Source organism: Hypomesus nipponensis, chromosome 1 (assembly GCF_054491055.1).
Source record: "Hypomesus nipponensis isolate SF chromosome 1, ASM5449105v1, whole genome shotgun sequence".
In the NCBI taxonomy this organism is placed as follows: domain Eukaryota; kingdom Metazoa; phylum Chordata; class Actinopteri; order Osmeriformes; family Osmeridae; genus Hypomesus; species Hypomesus nipponensis.
This window is the reverse complement of record NC_140361.1, coordinates 7,078,445-7,099,169: the sequence shown is the minus strand read 5'-3', so window position 1 is coordinate 7,099,169 and position 20,725 is coordinate 7,078,445. Positions and strand designations below refer to the sequence as shown.

At 47.0% G+C, this 20,725-nt stretch overlaps 2 protein-coding genes across 2 annotated transcripts; both read left to right on the top strand.

Moving 5' to 3' along the window:
- Positions 1–1,427: 1,427 nt before the first annotated feature.
- rom1b (retinal outer segment membrane protein 1b) lies at positions 1,428–5,057 on the top strand. Its single transcript, XM_084699006.1, has 6 exons — positions 1,428–1,577; positions 2,855–3,097; positions 3,366–3,553; positions 3,789–4,035; positions 4,574–4,738; positions 4,986–5,057. The coding sequence occupies exons 1-6, from the start codon at positions 1,428–1,430 to the stop codon at positions 5,055–5,057; spliced, it is 1,065 nt and encodes a 354-aa protein (XP_084555132.1).
- A 1,571-nt stretch (positions 5,058–6,628) lies between these two features.
- ccdc88b (coiled-coil and HOOK domain protein 88B) lies at positions 6,629–20,598 on the top strand. Its single transcript, XM_084669591.1, has 27 exons — positions 6,629–6,873; positions 7,528–7,679; positions 7,821–7,929; positions 9,192–9,261; positions 9,564–9,622; positions 9,720–9,803; positions 9,940–10,080; positions 10,201–10,346; positions 10,435–10,516; positions 10,692–10,850; positions 11,551–11,697; positions 11,821–12,013; positions 12,130–12,245; positions 12,491–12,562; positions 12,668–13,426; positions 13,749–13,928; positions 14,179–14,519; positions 15,059–15,218; positions 15,328–15,696; positions 16,052–16,213; positions 16,916–17,193; positions 17,574–17,717; positions 18,263–18,449; positions 18,860–19,005; positions 19,236–19,340; positions 19,564–19,712; positions 20,195–20,598. The coding sequence occupies exons 1-27, from the start codon at positions 6,814–6,816 to the stop codon at positions 20,596–20,598; spliced, it is 4,974 nt and encodes a 1,657-aa protein (XP_084525717.1). The 5' UTR covers positions 6,629–6,813.
- The last annotated feature ends 127 nt before the right edge of the window (positions 20,599–20,725 follow it).

The window sequence follows — 20,725 nt, the reverse complement described above, 5'->3', positions numbered from 1 at the left end:
GCTGTGCGTGCAGTGATATTAGTAAATTATGCCAATCCACACACTTTGTAGGTGCATCTGTATAACAGCAACAACAGTACCCCCAAACACTGTTCATGTAGTACATCTGTAAAGGACCCAATAAAGGATTGAACAGACATTGTCAGAGTCCCATTTTCTGGCCCAAAAGACGTTCTTCACCCCACACATCATCCTCTCCCCCACTATTTGTTTCTCCCCCTCCCTCTCTGCTACATCCTTCGACACACGTCTCCTGTAGAATCCCCCCCCCCCTCCTCGTCTTTGTCTTCACTTCCCTAGCACCCTTCATGGCCTTCATAAAGCCTCATAACAGTCATAAATCCCACTATCGCCTTCCTCCTCTACCCTTTATCTCTCAACCCCCATCTCCCCCTACATGCCCTGTGCCTTCATAAATCCCAACAACCATCGTAAATTGCCTTTTTCTCTACCTCCTCTCCCCCCCAACCAAACTGCCCACCATCACCCCACCCCCAGTCTTCTCCCTGCCTGTTCCGCAGACTCATATCAGTCATAACAGTCCTCCCTCCCCCCCCCCCCCCCGGCCTGTCTGCTCAGCCATGAAGGCCCTCTGCTGTACAGGTTTGCTGATCAGACACTGGCCTGCTTTCCCATTGGTGCATCAGGCCTAATAGGATCCCGGGGATCTGGTATGGGGGGGGGGGGATTACCTGGCCAAACCATCGACATTGGCCAGTCTGTGTGTCCTCCAACCATGGGTGCAGCAGTTTAGGGGTGCACCGACACACACCCTGATCAGAGGAGTTCCATATTTCCTTAACACACACACAGTGGGGTCGTCGCCGGAGGTCAAGTGAACTTTGAGGGTAGGCAGTTGTGGCCCGACATCCCTGAAGGGCTTGAAGATAGGGATTCATCCACCGGAGGAAGCGGATAATGTAAAGTTTTTATGTTGTTCATTAATTCGATTATTTTCCTCTGATATTATTATTTTTTGTCTCTACATTTTGATTGGATTATCAAAAAGTTTTTGTGAATTTCTTCAATTCACTTGAAAGTGTTTTTTGGATTATCGTCTAAACCCTATCCTGCCCTTCAAAGGATCTTACTTCTTATCTCATCCTCCAGGAACAACTTAGAGGAGCTCAACCCCATAATAACCAACAACGCATCACAGACAGGCCTGAGAGTGACCACGACAACAACCTTCCTGTGACCTAAACTCCTACACAAAGCTACAAGACACCTTGAAGAATCACAGTTCACCTCCGAAACCTACGGTCTCCATCCTCTCTCCTCCTCGAAGATCTTCGTCCCCTCTCATCCACCCTTCCACCCCTTCCATCCCCACAACCTAGCCCTTTTCCCCTCTTGTCTTTCTCACCCCTTGCCTCTCGTCCTCTACCGTGAGAAGGTTCTGCTGGCCGTGGTGGTGAGAGAGAGCCATGGCCCTGTTTAAAGTGCAGTTTCCCCTGCACCGGCGCGTGCGTCTGGCCCAGGGTCTGTGGCTGATTACCTGGGTGACTGTCCTGGCTGGGGCCTTTACCTTCAGCCTGGGCGTCTACCTAAAGACTGAGCTTCTCCGCAGGGCTGAGGTATGAGGGGGCATGGGGGCAGGATCTGAAAACATAGACGCTAGGCTACACAGACAGCACATAGACATACAGAGAGTCATGTAACCATGCAACACACTTATAGAGGGAAGTGCTTTATTCATCCATAGGGGGGATATTGTACATATTATAAGGTACATATTTCAAACGCTGCGACAAGCACAATATAAGTAAAAGAACAGGATCCATAAAAACTCAATATTCAGACATATACTTGCAAATCCATGTATGTACTCGTACCCTCAAGTGATCACAGTTTGTCTTGCACACTCACACTCACACACACACACACACACACACACACACTCACACTCACACTCACACACACACACACGCACACACACGCACACACACATAGACACAGCTGTCTTTTCCACCTGTGCGTGTTGGGTCAATGCCAGAGAGTGGCTCTGACAGTAAATGTGCATACATGGGCTTGTTTGTGTTCTCTTAGATGTTTGCGATCCCCAGGGAAAGTCATGCTTTGAAAATGATAGATTAGTGTCATAACCTCCTTAGAAATTCAATGAAGAATTGATTACTGATAGCTTCAATAAGAGCCTCTTGGGGAAGGTCAATGGTTTCCATGGAGCTACAGAAAATCCCATAATGAAAATAGCCTCTCACTGGGTGTGAATGATTTCCAATATGGAGGCTGGATTCTGACAAGTCCTGACATGGTTGTAGGGGCTGAAATTGAATCAATCCCAGGTTGAAATTAGAAATGATTGGTGTCTGATGAACTAAAACAACATTAAATACAATCTGGGTCTCCTTTAGAGCCCTTCTCTTCAGAGAGGACCTTTATTCTGTGTCTATGTCATCATGTATTCTGTGTCTATGTCTAAGCCACATATCATCATAATCAAGTTATTATATTACTAAGGCTACCAAGAATATTCAGTTTGGATTTCTCTGGTACAAGGCTAAAGTGAGCACAAAAGAGATTGAAACCACTTGTGCTAACATTTACTCAGATTTATTTTTTCAGGCTACATGTTGCGCCACACACTATACAGCACAAGACAGTACAATCCATTGTAATGTCATTCAATACGATTTGCTCTGATTCAATACAATACATTATAATACAATACAGCAATGCACACCAAGATACATTGTAACATGACTATTTTTTTTACATCATGTTATGTTACTGCAACGTAAGTTACTGTACATTATAACTCAATAACTTAGACTAGACCATAAAGATACTGTATGTGATCACATAACCACATTGTTGCCCTTTGTCTTTGAAGGTGATGGACAACGCAGAGATCCATGTGGTCCCCAACATCCTGATGCTAGTGGGTCTGGCATCTATCGGAAACTATATGTTTGCCGGGCGCATCTGCCAGGACTCTCTGGATCCATCCCGCTTCCCTCGCTGGAAGCCCTTCCTGCTGCCCTGGTTTGGCCTGTCCATGCTGCTGTGTGTTCACCTATTGTCTGCTGTGGTGCTCAGCTACGCTCTGCAGGGTAGCCTGGAGGAGTCACTCAAGGTGAGGTTTTGTATGGGGCTAGATCAATGAAGGTGATGATTTAGTGACCAAATTCAAAGTGTTCAAAAGCCTTAAACTAATGTTCATTTGATAATGATCATGAAAATGGGCTTTGGCTGGGATTGTCTATGTTCCAAAATAAAATGTATCAAGATGACAAAAATGATAAACTTTACTGAAATTCAATACTCTCTCTCTCTCCCCCTTCTCCCCCCCCACTTCCGCCCTCTCTCTCTCTCGCTCTCTCTCTTTTTTTCTCTCTATGCAGGTCGGTCTGAGGAATGGTATTCGGTTCTACCGGGATACGGATGTACCGGGCCGTTGCTTTCAGAAGGAGACCATCGATCGCCTACAGATGGACCTTAGGTGCTGCGGCAACACCAACTACAGAGACTGGTTTGAGGTCCAGTGGATCAGTAGCCGCTACCTGGACTTTACCTCCAAGGAAGTAAAGGAGTGAGTAAGAGGGGAAGGGAGGATGAGAGAGGGGAGGGCGTGAGGGTATAGTAAAGTGAAGAAAGATGCAAGACTTGGTGAGAGTTTGGGGAAGAAGAGAACAAAAAGAGACAAGAAGGAGGGATGAAAAAGGAGATGAGGAGCTGATGGAGCTATGTGGTTAACGGTCGTAGCTGACTCTCAACACAGTTACACTCTCTTTCTTTATTTCCTCTCCCTCCTTTCTCATCTCTAGTCGCGTGCGGAGTAATGTGGATGGTCGTTACCTTGTGGACGGGGTCCCATTTAGCTGCTGTAACCCTTCTTCGCCACGTCCATGCCTGCAGGAACACCTAACCGATAACTCCGCCCACTTCAACTATGAGCACCAATCAGAGGAACTGAACCTATACAACCGAGGCTGCAGACAGGCTCTGGTGGATTACTACATGGGCCTAATGAACACCATTGGTCCTGGCATCCTGTCTGTTATCTCCGTGCAGGTAAACACATACATTATATACCAGCACATTCACAGGCACACAGGGTCGAACTCACACAGGCACAGTAACAAGTACACACACACACACACATTAACACTCACATAGAAACACTGGCAGTAGTACACAATCTTCATTAAAATTGATCTGAGATCGATTCAATTGATTACAGTTTTTAATTTATACCAATTACCAACCCCAGGGGCACATAGAATATGTTCCAAACAGAGGTTATGAGCCAGTGACCCAGTACGTCATTCAGTGTGTCATTTCATCAACAACACAACTCAACACATAACGTATGAGGTTGGATCAATACCTCCTAATGAGGCTGCAGTTCAATCTCCTGGCCTTGCTCTGAAACTGCCCTTCATTTAGGCTCCCTCGTAAACATCAGTGGAATAGACTGCGCCCAGAAGACAAATATTTAAGGACAGCCATATATTTTAGATGGGCCATAGCTAGAAGTTATTGTTTGGCTCTTTTTACTCTGTGTTATGAACTGTTGACCACTGACTCTCTGATGTCATGGTGAGCACAGATCACGGTGATGGTGAGCCTGCGCTACCTGCAGACAGCAATGGAGGGCGCGGCCGAACTGGACAACCCAGAGGACGATAGTGTGGGCTACATCCTTGAGAAGGGAGTCAAGGAAACCGTGACCGAGTTCAAGGGCGCCTTCCTCAATCTGCTGCATCCTGGCCAGGTGAGTTAGACGAATGTCTGGGTTCACTTTCAATCATTCAGTGCTCAGACTCGAATCCCTTTCAGTTTAGGATTATAGGGGAGTATTAGCAAAGCTGATGCACGTCAGATCCCATTTTAGGCCCCATGAAGTCATCCATATATTCCCTTTTTCTTTCTTTCTTTCTTTCTTTCTTTCTTTCTTTCTTTCTTTCTTTCTTTCTTTCTTTCTTTCTTTCTTTCTTTCTTTCTTTCTTTCTTTCTTTCAGGTGGAGGTGGCCCCTGAGGCTGCAGAGGTGGAAAATGTTGAGAAGGCAACGTCTCCGTCCACATCCAGCTAAACGAAAGACCAATTACAAAAGAGGGGCAGAGAAAGCTGGCATGGGGGGGAAGGTGCAGTTGGGGCGGGGGTGGATGGGGGGGTGGGGGGGTGGGGTAGGAGGTAGGGGGTAGGGGGTAGGGGGTGGGGGTGATGTGTGTCTGAGGCCTCTTTGTTCTCTGACCTCATGGTGTGTTGGACACATGGAAGCACCTGCTATTCATACTCCACTGATGAGACAGCTGCTCTGACACAAGGCCAATGCAAACAGGCTCTGTTCCAATGACACTCAAGCACCTTCTGTGCAAGTGTTCTAGAACTCAAGAATGTTGTAGAACTCAGTGCTCTTCGGGCTATGTGGTGGTCGGTCCATCGGGCGGAGTGTGAATACTGTGTAAAGGGGATGATAAACTCACATGAGATCTAGAATAAACAAGGTCGAGACACAGATGTGACATGTTACCAAGATGCACCAATAAAGATATACACACGCTGATCCCCATAAACAATGTACTGTCCACAAACAAACATTTACCAAACAACCATGTTATGCAAGCACTCACACATAGAAGACACACATGCACACATACATGCATGCATGTGTACATGCTCTTTGGAGCATACATTCTGATTCAACTGATCTGAAATGGGACCAATTCAAAATTCAATTCACACTGGCAATGTAACTCTCACCCTTCATGTTCTGTAAAATTCTCATTCATTCCTATTCACTAGTAGGCATAGCATTTGTGATTGCAATGCTTTCTAACATATAAAGTTCGCAAAATGCATAAAAGGTATTAAAGTTAGACGTTTTTAACTGCTTTGTGGTGTTGTCTCCTTTTGTATTGAATGATTTGGGTCATTTCAGTTCAACCAGAGGAATTGGATTGGGCGTGTGTGTATGTGTGTGTGATTGTGTGTGAACTATGTAATTCAATATGACAACATGAAGCCGTGTGGCAGTACAATGTCATCTGGTCCACTCTGACACCCTCATACAATCTCATAATCCTAACATGACTAATCCTATAACTGCTGCACCAGCATGTCTACACCCAGTCACACTGGACAAATACAAATCACCACAACAATTGACTATTAAGGGACAGAGAGAAAGAAACCAGAACAAAAAGCATGACAGCATCCACCATCATCCCCACATTTTACAGTTTTACGAAATTATAAACACAGCAGATCTAAGTGATCACTCAGCTAACCAAAGATTTTTGAAAATATTTATTTTTTTGAAAGAAAAAAAAGCACACTGAGAATCCACCAGATGTCACCAAGGCGCAACTTATCAGACCTGCTGTACAGACCACAGTAGGACTGGTATGTGGGTACCACATTTCCTGACCCCTCATTCTGGAAGACTTGACTCACAACTCACGACATCACTAGTGAGAGAACTTCAAAGTCAAAATGTACATCACCTTTTTTCCATTTTGTTGTCGCCCTCTTGATAGAAATCTTGGTGGTTTTGTGGAAACAAATGAACTGGTAAAGGCGTCAGTAACTGTATCAGGAAGAAACCCACACACTGCAACGTGCGCTTCAAATTCCGGTGTGGTTTTGCAATGCGCTCACCAACAGTAACAAGCTCAAGTGAAATAGAGGAAGGGAGTGGAACATAAAATGTCAAACCACTACTGGCTTGACACAAGATGGGCTCTCTATTAAGTATGTCAATGGCCATACAACTTTGATGTTAGTTGTAATTTATTTACTCTTAATGTATACGTTGATATTTGTTTTCGTATTTCCATACGGCAACGATGGACTCTAACGTTATGGACTTAATAGAAGAATTTATGGAGAGTGCGTTGGTGCGTTGGGTAGGTGGACTTTACTCAAATCACTTCCACTTAGACATAAACCAAGATAAAAAAATGTTTATACAGTTGCTTTCCCTTTAAGGGACACATTGCCTTAAGAAGTGTCAATTGTTTAAACACAAACAACTTGTATAATTCTCTTGCTTATTGTGTAGATTTCACTTATCTTGAGAACAGCAGCCTATATGTAGTTGTCCTGATTCCATCAATAATCGGATGGTCATGACAATAATGTATTATTTTGTAAGTTATGAGGAGTGCAACATTAGAAAACATCAAACTTCTTCTTTTGATGCAATGGCTTCCTTTGTGTTCTATCAGTGACGTGCTTGCCCCCCCCCCCCCCCCAGTACTGCTGTCACTTCCTACTCTGTTAATGCTTTGCCTCAAGTTAACACCATCTCTGGTTTCACTGATCTAAACAAATAAACAACAACAGTTCTCTATGTTGCCTGAAATTGGATCTCTCCAAGGACTCTGATACAATGATTGACCCTCATTGTTTAAGCTGGTGTAGTTTCACGGGAATATCGTTTTTTCTTCAAGGATCTTGTCTCAGAGCACCACTTAAGATTTGTTTCACGCTCACATTCTCTCTGGTATACTTCTTCTGAAGTGTCTGTTTTTGAAGCCATTTCCCCCCTCCCCTCCCAGGTGCAGCTCTTTGAAAGTGTTGTCCCAAAGGAAGAGGATGGCATTCCTCTTTACAGTCAGTACATGGAGGTCAACTCCAACTCCCAGAATTCCCAGGACCGCTACCTGAGACTGACCAATGGGATCTTTCTGAATGAGGTCATGAGGGTCATGTGAGTTCACACACCACGGAGAATCCCGATCCCACTACTAATAAAATTGTGTTTATGCACATGATGGTTGATTTGTGAAAATGTTTTTTTTCTATATGAGGTCTAAAAATATTATGATTCATTATGATGTGTCTGTTCTAGTGACCCTAACCCCAAGATGGAACACCTGTACCACAGCCAGAACCACGACCAGATGCTCTGCATCCAGAACTTCTCCATCCTCAACAGACATGTCAGAGCTTACTACCAGGTAATCTTGTTCTTTATCTTTCTCTGAACAAACCTCTGGGGGACTCCATTGATTCTTTGTTCTGAAAACAGGGGCGGTTGGCCCACCTCATTCTAGAAGTGTTGAAGGGTTGACATGACACAGCATCTTTCTTGTCAGACTTCAGATGTATTTGTTCATTTCAGTGGCGAGACAAACTACCAGATAAAAGGATACAAAAACACACACAAACAACCACTTGAATCAGGAAAGTGAAGGAAAGAAACATCCATTTATAAGGATTAAAAATTAGATGCAAAACAAATAACAACTTGTGGTATAAAGATAAAAAGGTTATTACAGAGAAAAACTAAGAAAAATCATAATCATTTTGTCAGTTACGTCTTTGACGTGACTCATTCAGCCAACTCTTTGTTCAGAAATATTATAATAAGGAACTTAAGCCATTAATAATTTGTGTGAATTCACTTATGCTGAGCAGCTGAATATATATTTACTGTTTGTACTAAGAAGTGGGTTCAACTGTCATTGCTGAGAGGGTGATTTTCTTTCTCACGTTTTTTTTCCTTGTGGTTCCACTTCCCGCTCTGCATTTCCTGGTCACACAAACCACCCTGCAAAAACCTTCAGCCTCTGACAGAGCAGTATGATCACGATAGCCTCGCTTCTAAAATCTGTGGCCTGACAACCTCTAGCAAATATAGAGGCAGCACTACTAACAGTAGATGCAGGCGGGGACACACATGCATACGTTCTGTCAGATGCGTCATTTGAACTGATGAATCCTCTCATGCCCAGCTAGAAGATACAGTAGATGTGCTTGATTTTGGTTGTGTTTAAGATGCACGTGTTTCCGGTTCATATCCCTCCAATCAATCACACATCTAGTCACTGCTCTAGTAACACAGTGTATTGATTTCCTTTTGCCATTTTAGAAGAAAGAACACTTGCAACCCGATGTCCCAGGGAACCATTGTCAGGTCATATAAAACCCTACTGGGTGCAATTTGAAAACTGGTTTCTTCTTTTAGGGACAAATTAATCACCTTTCTTTCTGAGAGTGTAACCTGCAGACCATACTTGACCTGAGGACTGACAGGTCATGTTTATACCCTTAATTGTGCTGTCCGATGGGAGAGATTGTGGAAAGTTTTGTAATATCACAAAGGCCAGCCATTGTATGCTGGAATCACATTAATCCCTTAGGCCAGCGATGAACAAAGAGAAAACAAGTTTGTTTCATTATCTCTCTGTCTCTCTGCCCCTCTCATTATTTCCATCAGGAAGACTTACAGCAGTTGATTTTAATGCCTCTGCCAAATATCGCTATTTTGGGGCAGGACCCCCTAACTGGTAAGAAGCACCATAATACTGTCAATGGAGTTCCTTTGAAATTAATCTTAAATACCTTCAAACATATACCTTTAGTATAGTTTGACCACGTATTTAAGTTTTAAGGTTCCTATATGTTTAATGTATGCACCTTCCTGCCAAAATAAATTCCTGTCTGTGCAAACTTTCATGGCAATCAAAACCCTTTCGGATTCTGATTCTGATTCTTCTGAACATCTTCAAATGTCTTGTCCAAAAACCTCAGTATACTCAGCTTGAGTTCTCCTCTGTGTGTGTGTGTGTGTGTGTGTGTGTGAGAACAGAGGCAGCAGTAGAGGAGTTGAGGAGACTGCTGCTGCTGCTACTTGGCTGTGCTGTGCAGGTGACGTCACACACACACACACACACACACACACACAAGAGTGTATACGCACACGTACATATCCAATCATTGAAAATACTTTGTATTTTGCACACAGTGTGAGAACAAAGAAACATTCATACAACAGATCCAGTCCCTGGATATTGAGACTCAAACAGCCATCGCTACCTGTATACAAGAGGTCAGTCATTCCCTTGGCCTGTCTCTAAGGGCCAACGGAATGTATCTTTCTTTCTTCGTTCTCTATCTGCCATTTTGTGCCAGGTTCATTTTACACACAATGATTTCATCAAACATTGAATCTGCTCTCCCATCAGGTCACCCAGGACCCCCGTATGGTGCTGCCCCTGCAGTGGGAGGAGCTAGGAGGGCTGGATGGGGCGGAGCTCCAGGTGCTGTTTGTCTCCATGGCCAGACAGATACAAGAGCTGCTGACGCAGAGAGACACTCACCTGGAGGTACACACACAATACACACACACAATACACACAAGCAGACCCACACACAAACGTAAGGTGTCTGTAACATTAGCCCTCCATCTGTCTTTTACTCTTGTTGCCTTCCACGCCCCTTCTCAGAGGATAGCAGTGCTGTGTAGGGAGCGGGAAACGGCGGCGGAGTCTGACACGGCGCCTCCAGGTGGTCACAAAGAGGAAGTACCCCAGGGCCTGGCAGTCCAGCTGGCAGACAGCAGGGCTAAGCTACGCCGACTCAAACAAGAGCTGTAAGTGTGTGTAAGTTTGTGTAACATGTGTGTGTGTGTGTGTGTGTGGAGATTTTTACAGCAATAACAACTTGTGTAATGTTTCTAGGGAAGACAAAGGTGACCAACTAATGGATTACCAACAGGAGGTCCACACTATGGAGGACCAGCTTAAGAAACTGCAGAAGGAGGTAATTCTTAGTGAGACATTTAACACGCGTTCCATTCAATTTCCCGAACTTCAAATAAAGAACCAATTTCACTCATAAAATCAATCAGACTGTTCTGATCTACGTGTTACCTCACCCTCTGTTTCTTGATGATTGTGTGTGTGTTTGTGTGTGCGTGCGTGCTTCCCCCCAACAGAACCGCTCCCTGAACAGCGAGGTGCGTGGCATGCGAGCGCTGCGTGATGAGCTGGACTGCCTCCGTGAGCGAGCGGGCCGAGCCGAACAGCTTCAGACGGAGCTTCAGAGCAGCAAACACAGGCTCCGGAGCCTGGACCTCACCCGCACGCAGCTCAAGGTACCGCAACGCACCACCGGCAGGCAACCCTGTGTGCCGTCCACAACACAACAAGCACACCAGGGACTGTGACCCACTACTACACGAATAAAGGCAGCCAAATCCACACACTAACTAGAAAGGTAATGACAGTAAAAGCATATGACCACTAAATGTCATACAGTGTAACTATAAATTACGTACCTTGAATGACATCACAGTCAGTTTACTACTAAAGGTTTCCTAAGTTTCCACTTCTCAGGGATCATGTACATTTTCTACTAAAAGGTCAATGTCAATTCACATCAATGTGTGAATTGAAAACCCCTCATGTAAACAAACGGCACATTGGAGCGGATTTGCTCTGTATTCGAGGTTAAAACCCTAATTGGAGGACGACAATGAGGAAAGCTCCTCATCATGGTTCTGTAGTCCACAGATAAAGCAAAGCCTTCTTGTCTCCCCTGATGGTATTTGCAGAGGAAAATCCATAGTCAATTACGCCTCGTCTCTCACTGTCGTAACGATTCTGTTGGGTGTCTCAGGTGTTGCTGGCGTACGTGTGGGGCTGGCTTGTCTGGGACAAAGAAAAATTAATATTCATAAATGAAAGAGACAATAAATTCACTTGACTGAGTTTTCGAGAACTCGTTTTCCCTGGTTAGTATTTGTGGTGTGTGTGTGTGTGTGAGAGTGTGTGTTTGTGTGTTGCCCCCTGCAGGAGCAACAGCAGCTGTGTGTGGCGCTGCAGGAGACTCGGGCCCTGCTGGAGGAGCAGCTCTCGGACGCCCGCGCCCGCTGCTCCTGCCTACGGGAGCTGGAGAGGGACAATCTACTGCTGCGCCAGAGACTCATGGACATGGAAGGGGTAGGGATTTGAAAGTGTTTGCTTGGGTGTGTTTCATGCATTATGGTCAGTGTTTGTGTGTGTGTGTGTGTGTGTGATAGCAGTAGCACAAGCTGAAGAGTAAACCATATTGTGTGTGTGTAGGAGCGGGATACAGAGAGGCAGCGGGTCGATGAACTGTTGGAAATGAACATGGGACTGGAGGCTGAGCTTCGCCACAATCACAACAACATCTGCAGCCAAGGACCAATGAGACTCGCTCGACATCTCCACCAATCAGAGGATGTGGAGTCTGACGAGGAGCCAAGCCAAATGAGTCAATCAGATGAAATGATCGGTCTGTCAGCCGGTTTGTTTATATTCAATTAAGAGTACATTTAATTGAGTTATCTGAATTTGAATGACAAACACATCTTCTCTTCCTCCATCTTCATCCCCCCCTCTGTCTTTCAGACATGAAGCCGCTGAGTGTGGAAGTGGGGGAGGCCTCTTCGCTGAGGCTGCTGGGAGCTGAGAAGGAGAACGCGGAGCTGAGGAGGCGTCTGGAGAACCTTCAGGCTGAGCAGGAGGTCAGGGGACGCGGGTGTCTGTCAGTCTGGCAAACTGATCTGCTGCTTGGTTAACAGTCTGAAAGGTTAAAGGTTAAGATACCTTGGTTGGATCGCAGCTCAATTGCAAGTGAATACATGCCGTTGGAATTTCGGGGACGACAAACATTGGGGTTAAATTCGTGTTACTCACTGTAACACTGAAAGTGTGAGCAAAGTGGAAGAAAAATCTAAACATTGAAAATAATGTCTGTTATGCATTGTAGGAGGCTGATTCACTGGACGTGAAGGAAGAGCTGGCCAGTTTGGAGGCAGAGCATAGGAACACACTGAGGGAGGTGAGAGTATATGGTTCATGGAAGTCACATCACAGTTGTACCCAAAAGCAGCATGTCAATCACATGATATTATATCTCTGTCTGTTCTCCCTGTTCCCCTCTCAGTTTCAGAATGTGAAAAACGAGAACGCAACCTTAAAACAACGTTTGGACCTTTTGATGAAAAAACAGCAACACCAAGAAGTGAAGGGAGAGCAGGTGGAGAAAGTGGCCATGGTGGAGAAGGAAGAGAGGGAGGGAAAGATGAAGAGAGGAGTCCTCGGTTCTGAGTCTTCCAGGGGAGAGGGGGAGGGAACGGGGCGACGAGTGGAGGAGGACGAGACAGGCGCAGACGTCATGACGACCAGGAGGGAAGCTGGCGTCGGGGAAGAGATTGGCCACGTGATAAAGAGAGAGGGCGAGGAAGAGGAGGAGGAGGCGAGGCCCCAAACACGAGGAGAAGCAGAGGGACGGAAAGAAAAAGAGAAAGCGTCAAAAGAGACAACGAACGCTCCAAGCGTGACTGATGAAGACCTCGGGAAAGGAGACACCGTGAGAGATCAGACACCTCCCACTAGTTCTACCTCCTCTACCCCCAAAATGGTGGATAAGAAGGAAGAGAAGAAAGAGAAGATAGAAGAACATTCTGACAGGCCAACATGTGCCCTTCCTGGTCCTGACGTGGAGCACCTGTCCTCCCAGCTCCACGACGCCCAGGAGGAGGCTGAGAGGCAGGCCACATTAGCCCAGGACCTGCGCACCAAACTGGGGGAGCAGAGCAGGAAAGCCTGGGAGGCCGAGCAGAGACTGGTGCTCCTGGAGGCCGAGGGGCAGAGGCTGAGGAAGGCCGCGGAGAACCTGGGGGAGGCCAGGAGACAAATAGAGGTATGGGGAGAATGAAGCAATGGGTGAATTAATGTTGGGTTCCTCACTAATGGACGAGTAAATTTATCCAGCAAACAGGTTAACAAGTCAAACCATGTTTTACTCTGTCAGTATTAAATCAACACTAGGTGCCGGTCAATCAGTCTATCCCTTTTTGTTCATCCATCCATCCACCCACCAACCTCACTATCAATCCATCTGTCAATCCACTCACCAAATCGTACTTCTACCTACACATCCATCATCCTTCTCCGTCATCCAGCTACCCCTCCATCAGTCCATTCTCCTGTCCGTCCATGTTGTGTGTGTGTGTGTGTGTCAGGTGCTGCAGTCGGAGGGTCTGCACATGGAGGAGGAGCTGTGTCGTCTGCGCAGCCAGACGGAGCTCCAGAGGATGCAGGCCAGCGTCATCGCCACGCTGGAGAGCGAGCGAGCCGCCCTGGAGAGAGAGAGGGAGACGCTCCGCAGCTCCATGGACACGCTGCGCGGTGCCCAGCGCAAGGTGACACACACGCACACATGCACCTACACACACACACACACACACACTGTAATATTCAAGGACTGCACACACACTGCACCCTGCACTAAAACACAATACATACTGCAGTTACATCATCTCCCTCAACTCTAATTTATAGGCAATGTGTAAGATTCATCACAATGAACGAAACCTCCATTAACCTTTGGTGGTGCAGGATATATTTAACATTTCTGAATAGCGTGTTCCTGAATGCATACCTACTTGATAGGGCAACCAACTGGAGCTGACTATCCAATCACTGAGGACGGAGCTGGAGCGCCAGGGGAGGAGCCTGGAAGCCTCACGGCGCCGGGAGGAGCAGCTGGAGGCGGAGCTACGAGAGTCTGCCTTAGAAGCAGAATCGCTGGGCAGGGGGCGGGACCAGGCGCTGTTGGAGGCCTCGCGGTTGGAGCAGGAGAAGGAGGCATGTCAGAACGATCTGGACAGCCAACGGAAAGAGCAGAGGCAGAGGGAGAGGGAGGCGGCCAGACTGAGACAACAACTACAGAGCACTGCCTCCGCCCTGGAGCATAGCAACCAGAGAGCCTGCAGCCTGGAGACTGAACACAGGTCAAACACACACTCACACACACATGAAGCTTGCACCACTTTCAGCTGAGAGATAATCAAAATGTCAGCGTTTCCTCTATTTTGATTTTGCCTGCCGCCACGGCGAAATTTCTGCCGCCATGGTATCAGAAATAGGGCTGTACAACATTTTAGGCCGTCTATCAGCAGTGATTGTTAGAGTGCATGTCGGAGAATAGCACAGACACACTGACTCTTCACACCGCAGGTTGGACAGACCTGCCCCCACTGCTAAAAAAATCATAGAGGAAACACTGAATGTACATTTACATGTAATCATTTAGCAGACACTCTTATCCAGAGCGACTTACAGTAGATACAGGGACATTCCCCCCGAGGCAAGTAGAGTGAAGTGCCTTGCCCAAGGGCATGGCCGGGAATCGAACAAACAACCTTCTGATTAATAGTCTGACTCCCTAACCGCTCAGCCACCTGATCCCCCCAATATGTACACATATTGTATCTAATTGCGACACTGCTGAAATGTGTAAAGAATCTGATTTATGTCTCTACCTCTGTAGACGTGTGTGTCAAGAGCTGTCTCAGTCTAAGGAGATTTGTACTCAGCTGCAAGACCTGGAGAAGGAGCTTGGCTCTCGGTTGAATAGCCTGGAAAAGGACAACATGGAGCTTAAGGAGCAAAACACAGAGGCTCAAGCAAAGATGAACACTCTGACTGAGGTTAGTGTGTGCTTGTGTGTGTCTTTCTCTTCTCCTGTTCGGTGATTCAAACAATATGAGTTCTATCTACCTTATAAATAATAATGAACTCCAACTTGTTGGCTCCTAGGAACAAGCCAATGAGAAGGCACACATGAAGGAATTGTCCAATGAAGTTGCAAGACTGAACCAGGAACTGGGAAGAATGGAGGGAGAATTAATAACAGCAACTGACGCTCTCCTCCGATCAGAAAAGAGAAAAGGAAGCTCAGAAGTCGAGGCTATCCCTCTGGCCCAGACTTCCCAAGGCCTCTCTCTCACACACACACCGTCAGAAGCACACGCACGTCCTCACTCACTGCAGACCGTCTCCAGTGAACAGGCTGAGGAGGACCAGTCTGAACCCAACCAGGGTTGCCACCTTTCAGCCCACAAGAATGCAGGAGCGGAGAAGGCAAAGTGGCCTGTGAACGAACGACTGATAGACCTAGAAAGAGAGGTGTGTGTGTGGGAGGAGGAGGGGGGGTCAACTTATTTGACTCTTAAACTGTCAACACGCAGTCTGCCGTTTCCCGTAATGCCAGTGATTTTTCCTAGTTTAGTGGGTGTAAATAGATGACATGATCTTTCGTTCCGACTGCTTTAGCGCTTTTAGAGGTGTGCACCCTCTGCCTCTCCTGACTTGATTTTCATAATCCCTTTATTTCTGGCGATGCACTCATGTACTGCTTTCATCCTTCCTCGCAGTCTGTTGCCTGACTCACTCCCTCTCCACCCTGATTCATCCTCTCTTGCATGTGTGTGCGTGTGTTTTGTATGCGTGTGTGTGTGTTTTGTATGTGTGTGTGACTCAGAATGCAGCTGTGTGTGCTGAGCGCATGGTGCTGCTCTCCCAGCTGTCCCAGTCCCAGTCAGCGTCCAGTCATCTGAGGGAGCAGGTGGACAGCCTGCACAGACACTCAGTGAGCCTGCAAGACACCTGCACCCAGCTGCAGACACTCAACACTCAACTACAGGTACACTCCACCACACACTCAGCTACAGGTACACTCCACCACACACTCAGCTACAGGTACACTCCACCACACACTCAACTACAGGTACACTCCACCACACACTCAGCTACAGGTACACTCCACCACACACTCAGCTACAGGTACACTCCACCACACACTCAGCTACAGGTACACTCCACCACACACTCAGCTACAGGTACACTCCACCACACACTCAGCTACAGGTACACTCCACCACACACTCAGCTACAGGTACACTCCACCACACACTCAGCTACAGGTACACTCCACCACACACTCAGCTACAGGTACACTCCACCACACACTCAGCTACAGGTACACTCCACCACACACTCAGCTACAGGTACACTCCACCACACACTCAGCTACAGGTACACTCCACCACACACTCAGCTACAGGTACACTCCACCACACACTCAGCTACAGGTACACTCCACCACACACTCAGCTACAGGTACACTCCACCACACACTCAGCTACAGGTACACTCCACCACACACTCAGCTACAGGTACACTCCACCACACACTCAGCTACAGGTACACTCCACCACACACACTCCACTTTTCATGAAGACCAAGAACTGTGAGTCTTAGTTTCGTCTATGTTCAGGTTTTTCTTGACTGAGCTAATTCGTTATTGTAAAAGAAATGCCTTTATTTCACACACTCACACACACAGGTGGAGCAGGCGTCTCTGAGCTCCCAGCATGCAGCGCTGCTGGCGAGGTGCAGCGAGAGCGAGGCCAGGTGTGCCACCTTGGAGGCGGAGGCAAAGGTGTGGTCCAGGGAGCGGGAGGAATCATTGGCCAGGATGGAGGGTACGAGGCGGGACCACGAGCGAATGACAGCTCTGCAGCAGAGGCAGGAGGCGGAGCTAGAGGAACTGCTGGAGAAACAGCGGCTGCTCAAGAGCAGCAACCGTAACCTGGAGACGCAACTCCGAGATCTGGAGGGGAGGTACGGACAGGAAGTGGGTCTGGGGGAGAGAGAGTCCTAGTGAAGCTTGGGCCGGGGTTGGACAGTATCGTTTTATGAGCCTTCTCTGTGAAGAGAATGTGCCCGTTTTTAACTCTCCTTCCACTCATCCCACGCACATGGACGGACACAGGAGCGCGGTACGCTCTTGCAAACTTCAATGTTTGCAAGCATGCACACCCGCATGCACACAGGACATTGGGACACATTCCTAATCACTTCCGATGAGCATAGAATAGTCTGTAGGATTACTGGAGATTGGATATTGCACCGGCACACTCTAGCTAGGTGGACCAGATATAACATAATACTTCTCTCTATGTGTGTGTGTGTGTTTGTGTGTCTACTTTTGTGATCTTCAGGTATCAGAAGCTTCTTGAGGGGAAAGCCCAACTGGAGGAGAAAGAAAAAGAAATGATGATGGAGAGAGAGAAGATGGATGGAGAGATCCAGAAGCAAGCAGAGAGAGAAAGAGAACTAGGGAGACTGAAAGAAGAGAACGAGAGGTAACTGACTTCTGGGTTAAATTCCCGATGGCTTTACAGGGATGTCTATGGAACAAAATGCTTAAATACAGAGAGGTTAGTTAGCGCCTAACATAATTCTTAGACGAACAATTGTCTAAAATAGTTAGAAATATCAGCACGTTTACATACATGGATCAACTCTTTTTTTATATCTCATAAACAAATGCTTACAACTTTATATGTTTCATGGATTTGTTTTCACGGCTGCTGGAAAAGGTGATAAGTGAGTAAAGGTTTGCATTGTTTTCTGCTACCACACACATGAACGAGGCGAGGAAAGGGGCTGCTGGCGACACATCACACCATTGTTATTCAAAGCTACAGCCACTAGAGGCTGTAGGTGTTGTGGCTGCAGGTTTTGCGTTCATTTTGCACCCTGACATATCGTCATGGCGATGTTACGTTAGGGTGGTGTTGTAAGACCCCCAGAGGATGTACGCGTGGCTGGAAGTGGCCACGGGAGTGGCTGCAGGTGTAATGTTGTTTGGTGTTGTGACACATCCTGTGGTTGCGCTGCGCTCCAGGCTGCGGGCCCAGCAGAGGGAGGGGGCCCAGGCCCAGACAGAGCTGCTGGCCCAGGGCAGTGTCCTGCGCGGGGAGCTGAGTGCTGCCCAGCTGGAGAGGACCCGTCTGGAGGGAGAGATCAGCACCCTGAGGGAGAACAACCAGAGTCTGGATCTGTTTAACGTCCGCCTCAACAGCCAGTACCAGGTCAGAACACACCCACAGACACACACAAACACTGACAAAAAGCCAGGTGATGGAGTAGTCATGCAAGCACGAGAAACAAACACAGACAGAAACAAATAAATAGGTAGAGAAAACATACAGACACTAAAAGGCTGACAATAAGAGATTCAGAAGTCGTTTTTACAAAGACCCTGGCTGACCACCCTCTAAGGATTACAAAAGTAAATTCCCCTCCTAAAATTTTCTGAAAATTCCCCTCACTACAGTTATCTAGCAAGCGCTTCAAATTAGAAAACACCGACACACACACTTGTATGTTTGCACAAACACAAACTGATTGACTTGATATTTCCCCCGACGGTGGTTACTTGAGATTAATTTGAAACCCTTAGGCTTTGTGTGTGTGTGCCTGTGTGTTGGGGTTTCCATAGTTACTGACTCAACTGAAGGGGAACATGGAAGAGGAGAACCGCCACCTGGTGGAGCAGAACCAAGTTTTGTCCAAGGACAACCGAGCTCTGCTGGAACAGAGTCTAGAGCGCCGAGACCAACACCACTCTCAGCAGAGAGAGAGCGAGTCAGTACACACACACACACACACACACAGACACACACACACACACAGACACACACATGCACAGACATGCATAATGGTTGTTTTTATCTCCTCATCCCCTTTTTCTAATAAACAAGAGTGTGCTAACATGCAGGGATTTATGGACAAACAGCCATGTCAAATGAAACACATTTTTCTTGCATTTCCCCATATTTTTCTCCCTTTCTCTATTCCTTCCCCTCTCTCCCCAGGGAGAAGCTGAGCGAGCTGCGGAGAGAGAAACAGAAGCTGGTGGAGAAGATCATGGATCAGTATAGAGTTCTAGAACCTGGTGTCCCTGTGCTGAGCAAGGCCAAGTAAACAAACACACACACACACACACACACACAAACACACACACCTAGTTAGGTTGAGCGCAAAAACATCCAGTGAAGAGAAACATCGACCTACTGCTTGAGCATAACTATCTTCCCTGCCCATCTCTCACTCTCTCCCCATTTTTTAAAATCTCCATCCCTTTAATTATCCCTATTCTTCTTCTCCCGTACCCCTCTGGTACACCTCCTCCACTGCTTGCAGGAAGTCCAACTGGATAGCAGACAGGATGAAGAAGCTGATCAAGCCTAAAGGTGGAGGAGCAGGGAGGGAGGGCCGTGCTTTGTACTACGCAGCTGGGAGTGTGGAGAACCTGGCAGACGGTGTGGAAGACGCACACTCCGCTCAGCCTGGTGAGACTAACTCATGAAGTCTGTTTGTCCAGCTCCCTCACACCTGTGGAGTCTCTTGTCTCAGGCAAATACAGACTCAAATACAGTACGCAAACAACACCACACATATATAAACTCAGTATATATATACAGTATATATATATGTGTATTTATATTGCTAACACACACAACACACACATATAATATATATATATGTGTTTATATATAAATATATCCCAAAACTAGATATCTGGTCTTGACCAAAAGTAATCCAAGGCTGCACAGAATTGATTCCAAAGTTTTTTTGTTTTAAATGTTTGATGAAAATATGCTACCGAAAAGAAGAATTTTTTAATGGATTCCAGAATTTGTTGGACTACATGTCTATGACAAAGAGCACCAGTTTGCCTAATGACAGTAGAGAAGGAAGCTTCCAGCCTTGCATCTAATCTGTATCAAATCTGTCTAAATATGGATGCCATTCCCCCTCTCCTCCCCCCCAGACCCCCGCAGTGCACCAGGCTCCCCCTCCCCGCTCAGGAGGGTTCCCTCTCAACCCGAGTCTGACGCGGAAGCAGGAGGAGGAGACACGGGCGCCAGGGTGCGTTCATCCATGGGACGCCGCAAACTGGGCTCCCGCCACGGGTGGGGGCTGGGCCTGGGGAGGGGGGCAGGGGGAGCGTCTCAGTCCTTCAGCGTGGGAGACCAGAAGACCCCGCCCCGCCTGCGCCTACGCTCCACCAACACCGGCTCCACTGTCATCTGGGAGGGAGACAACAGCCCGCTGGCCTCGTCCCCCAGGAAGGACACACCCAGCACCAGTCAGGAGAACCTGACAGAGGAGGGAGGGAAAGGTAACGAGAGGCGAGGAGGAGGACGAGGGAAACGAGGATTGGGAGAAAAGTAGATGGAAGGACATGGGTTGGAGAAGGGAGGGAGATTTGCGGGATGGTAACTAGATTTAGTCAAATGATGGGCCAACAGTTGAGTTAAATATGCTTTTCTGTCTCTCCCTTTTCAGAAGTTAAGCCTAA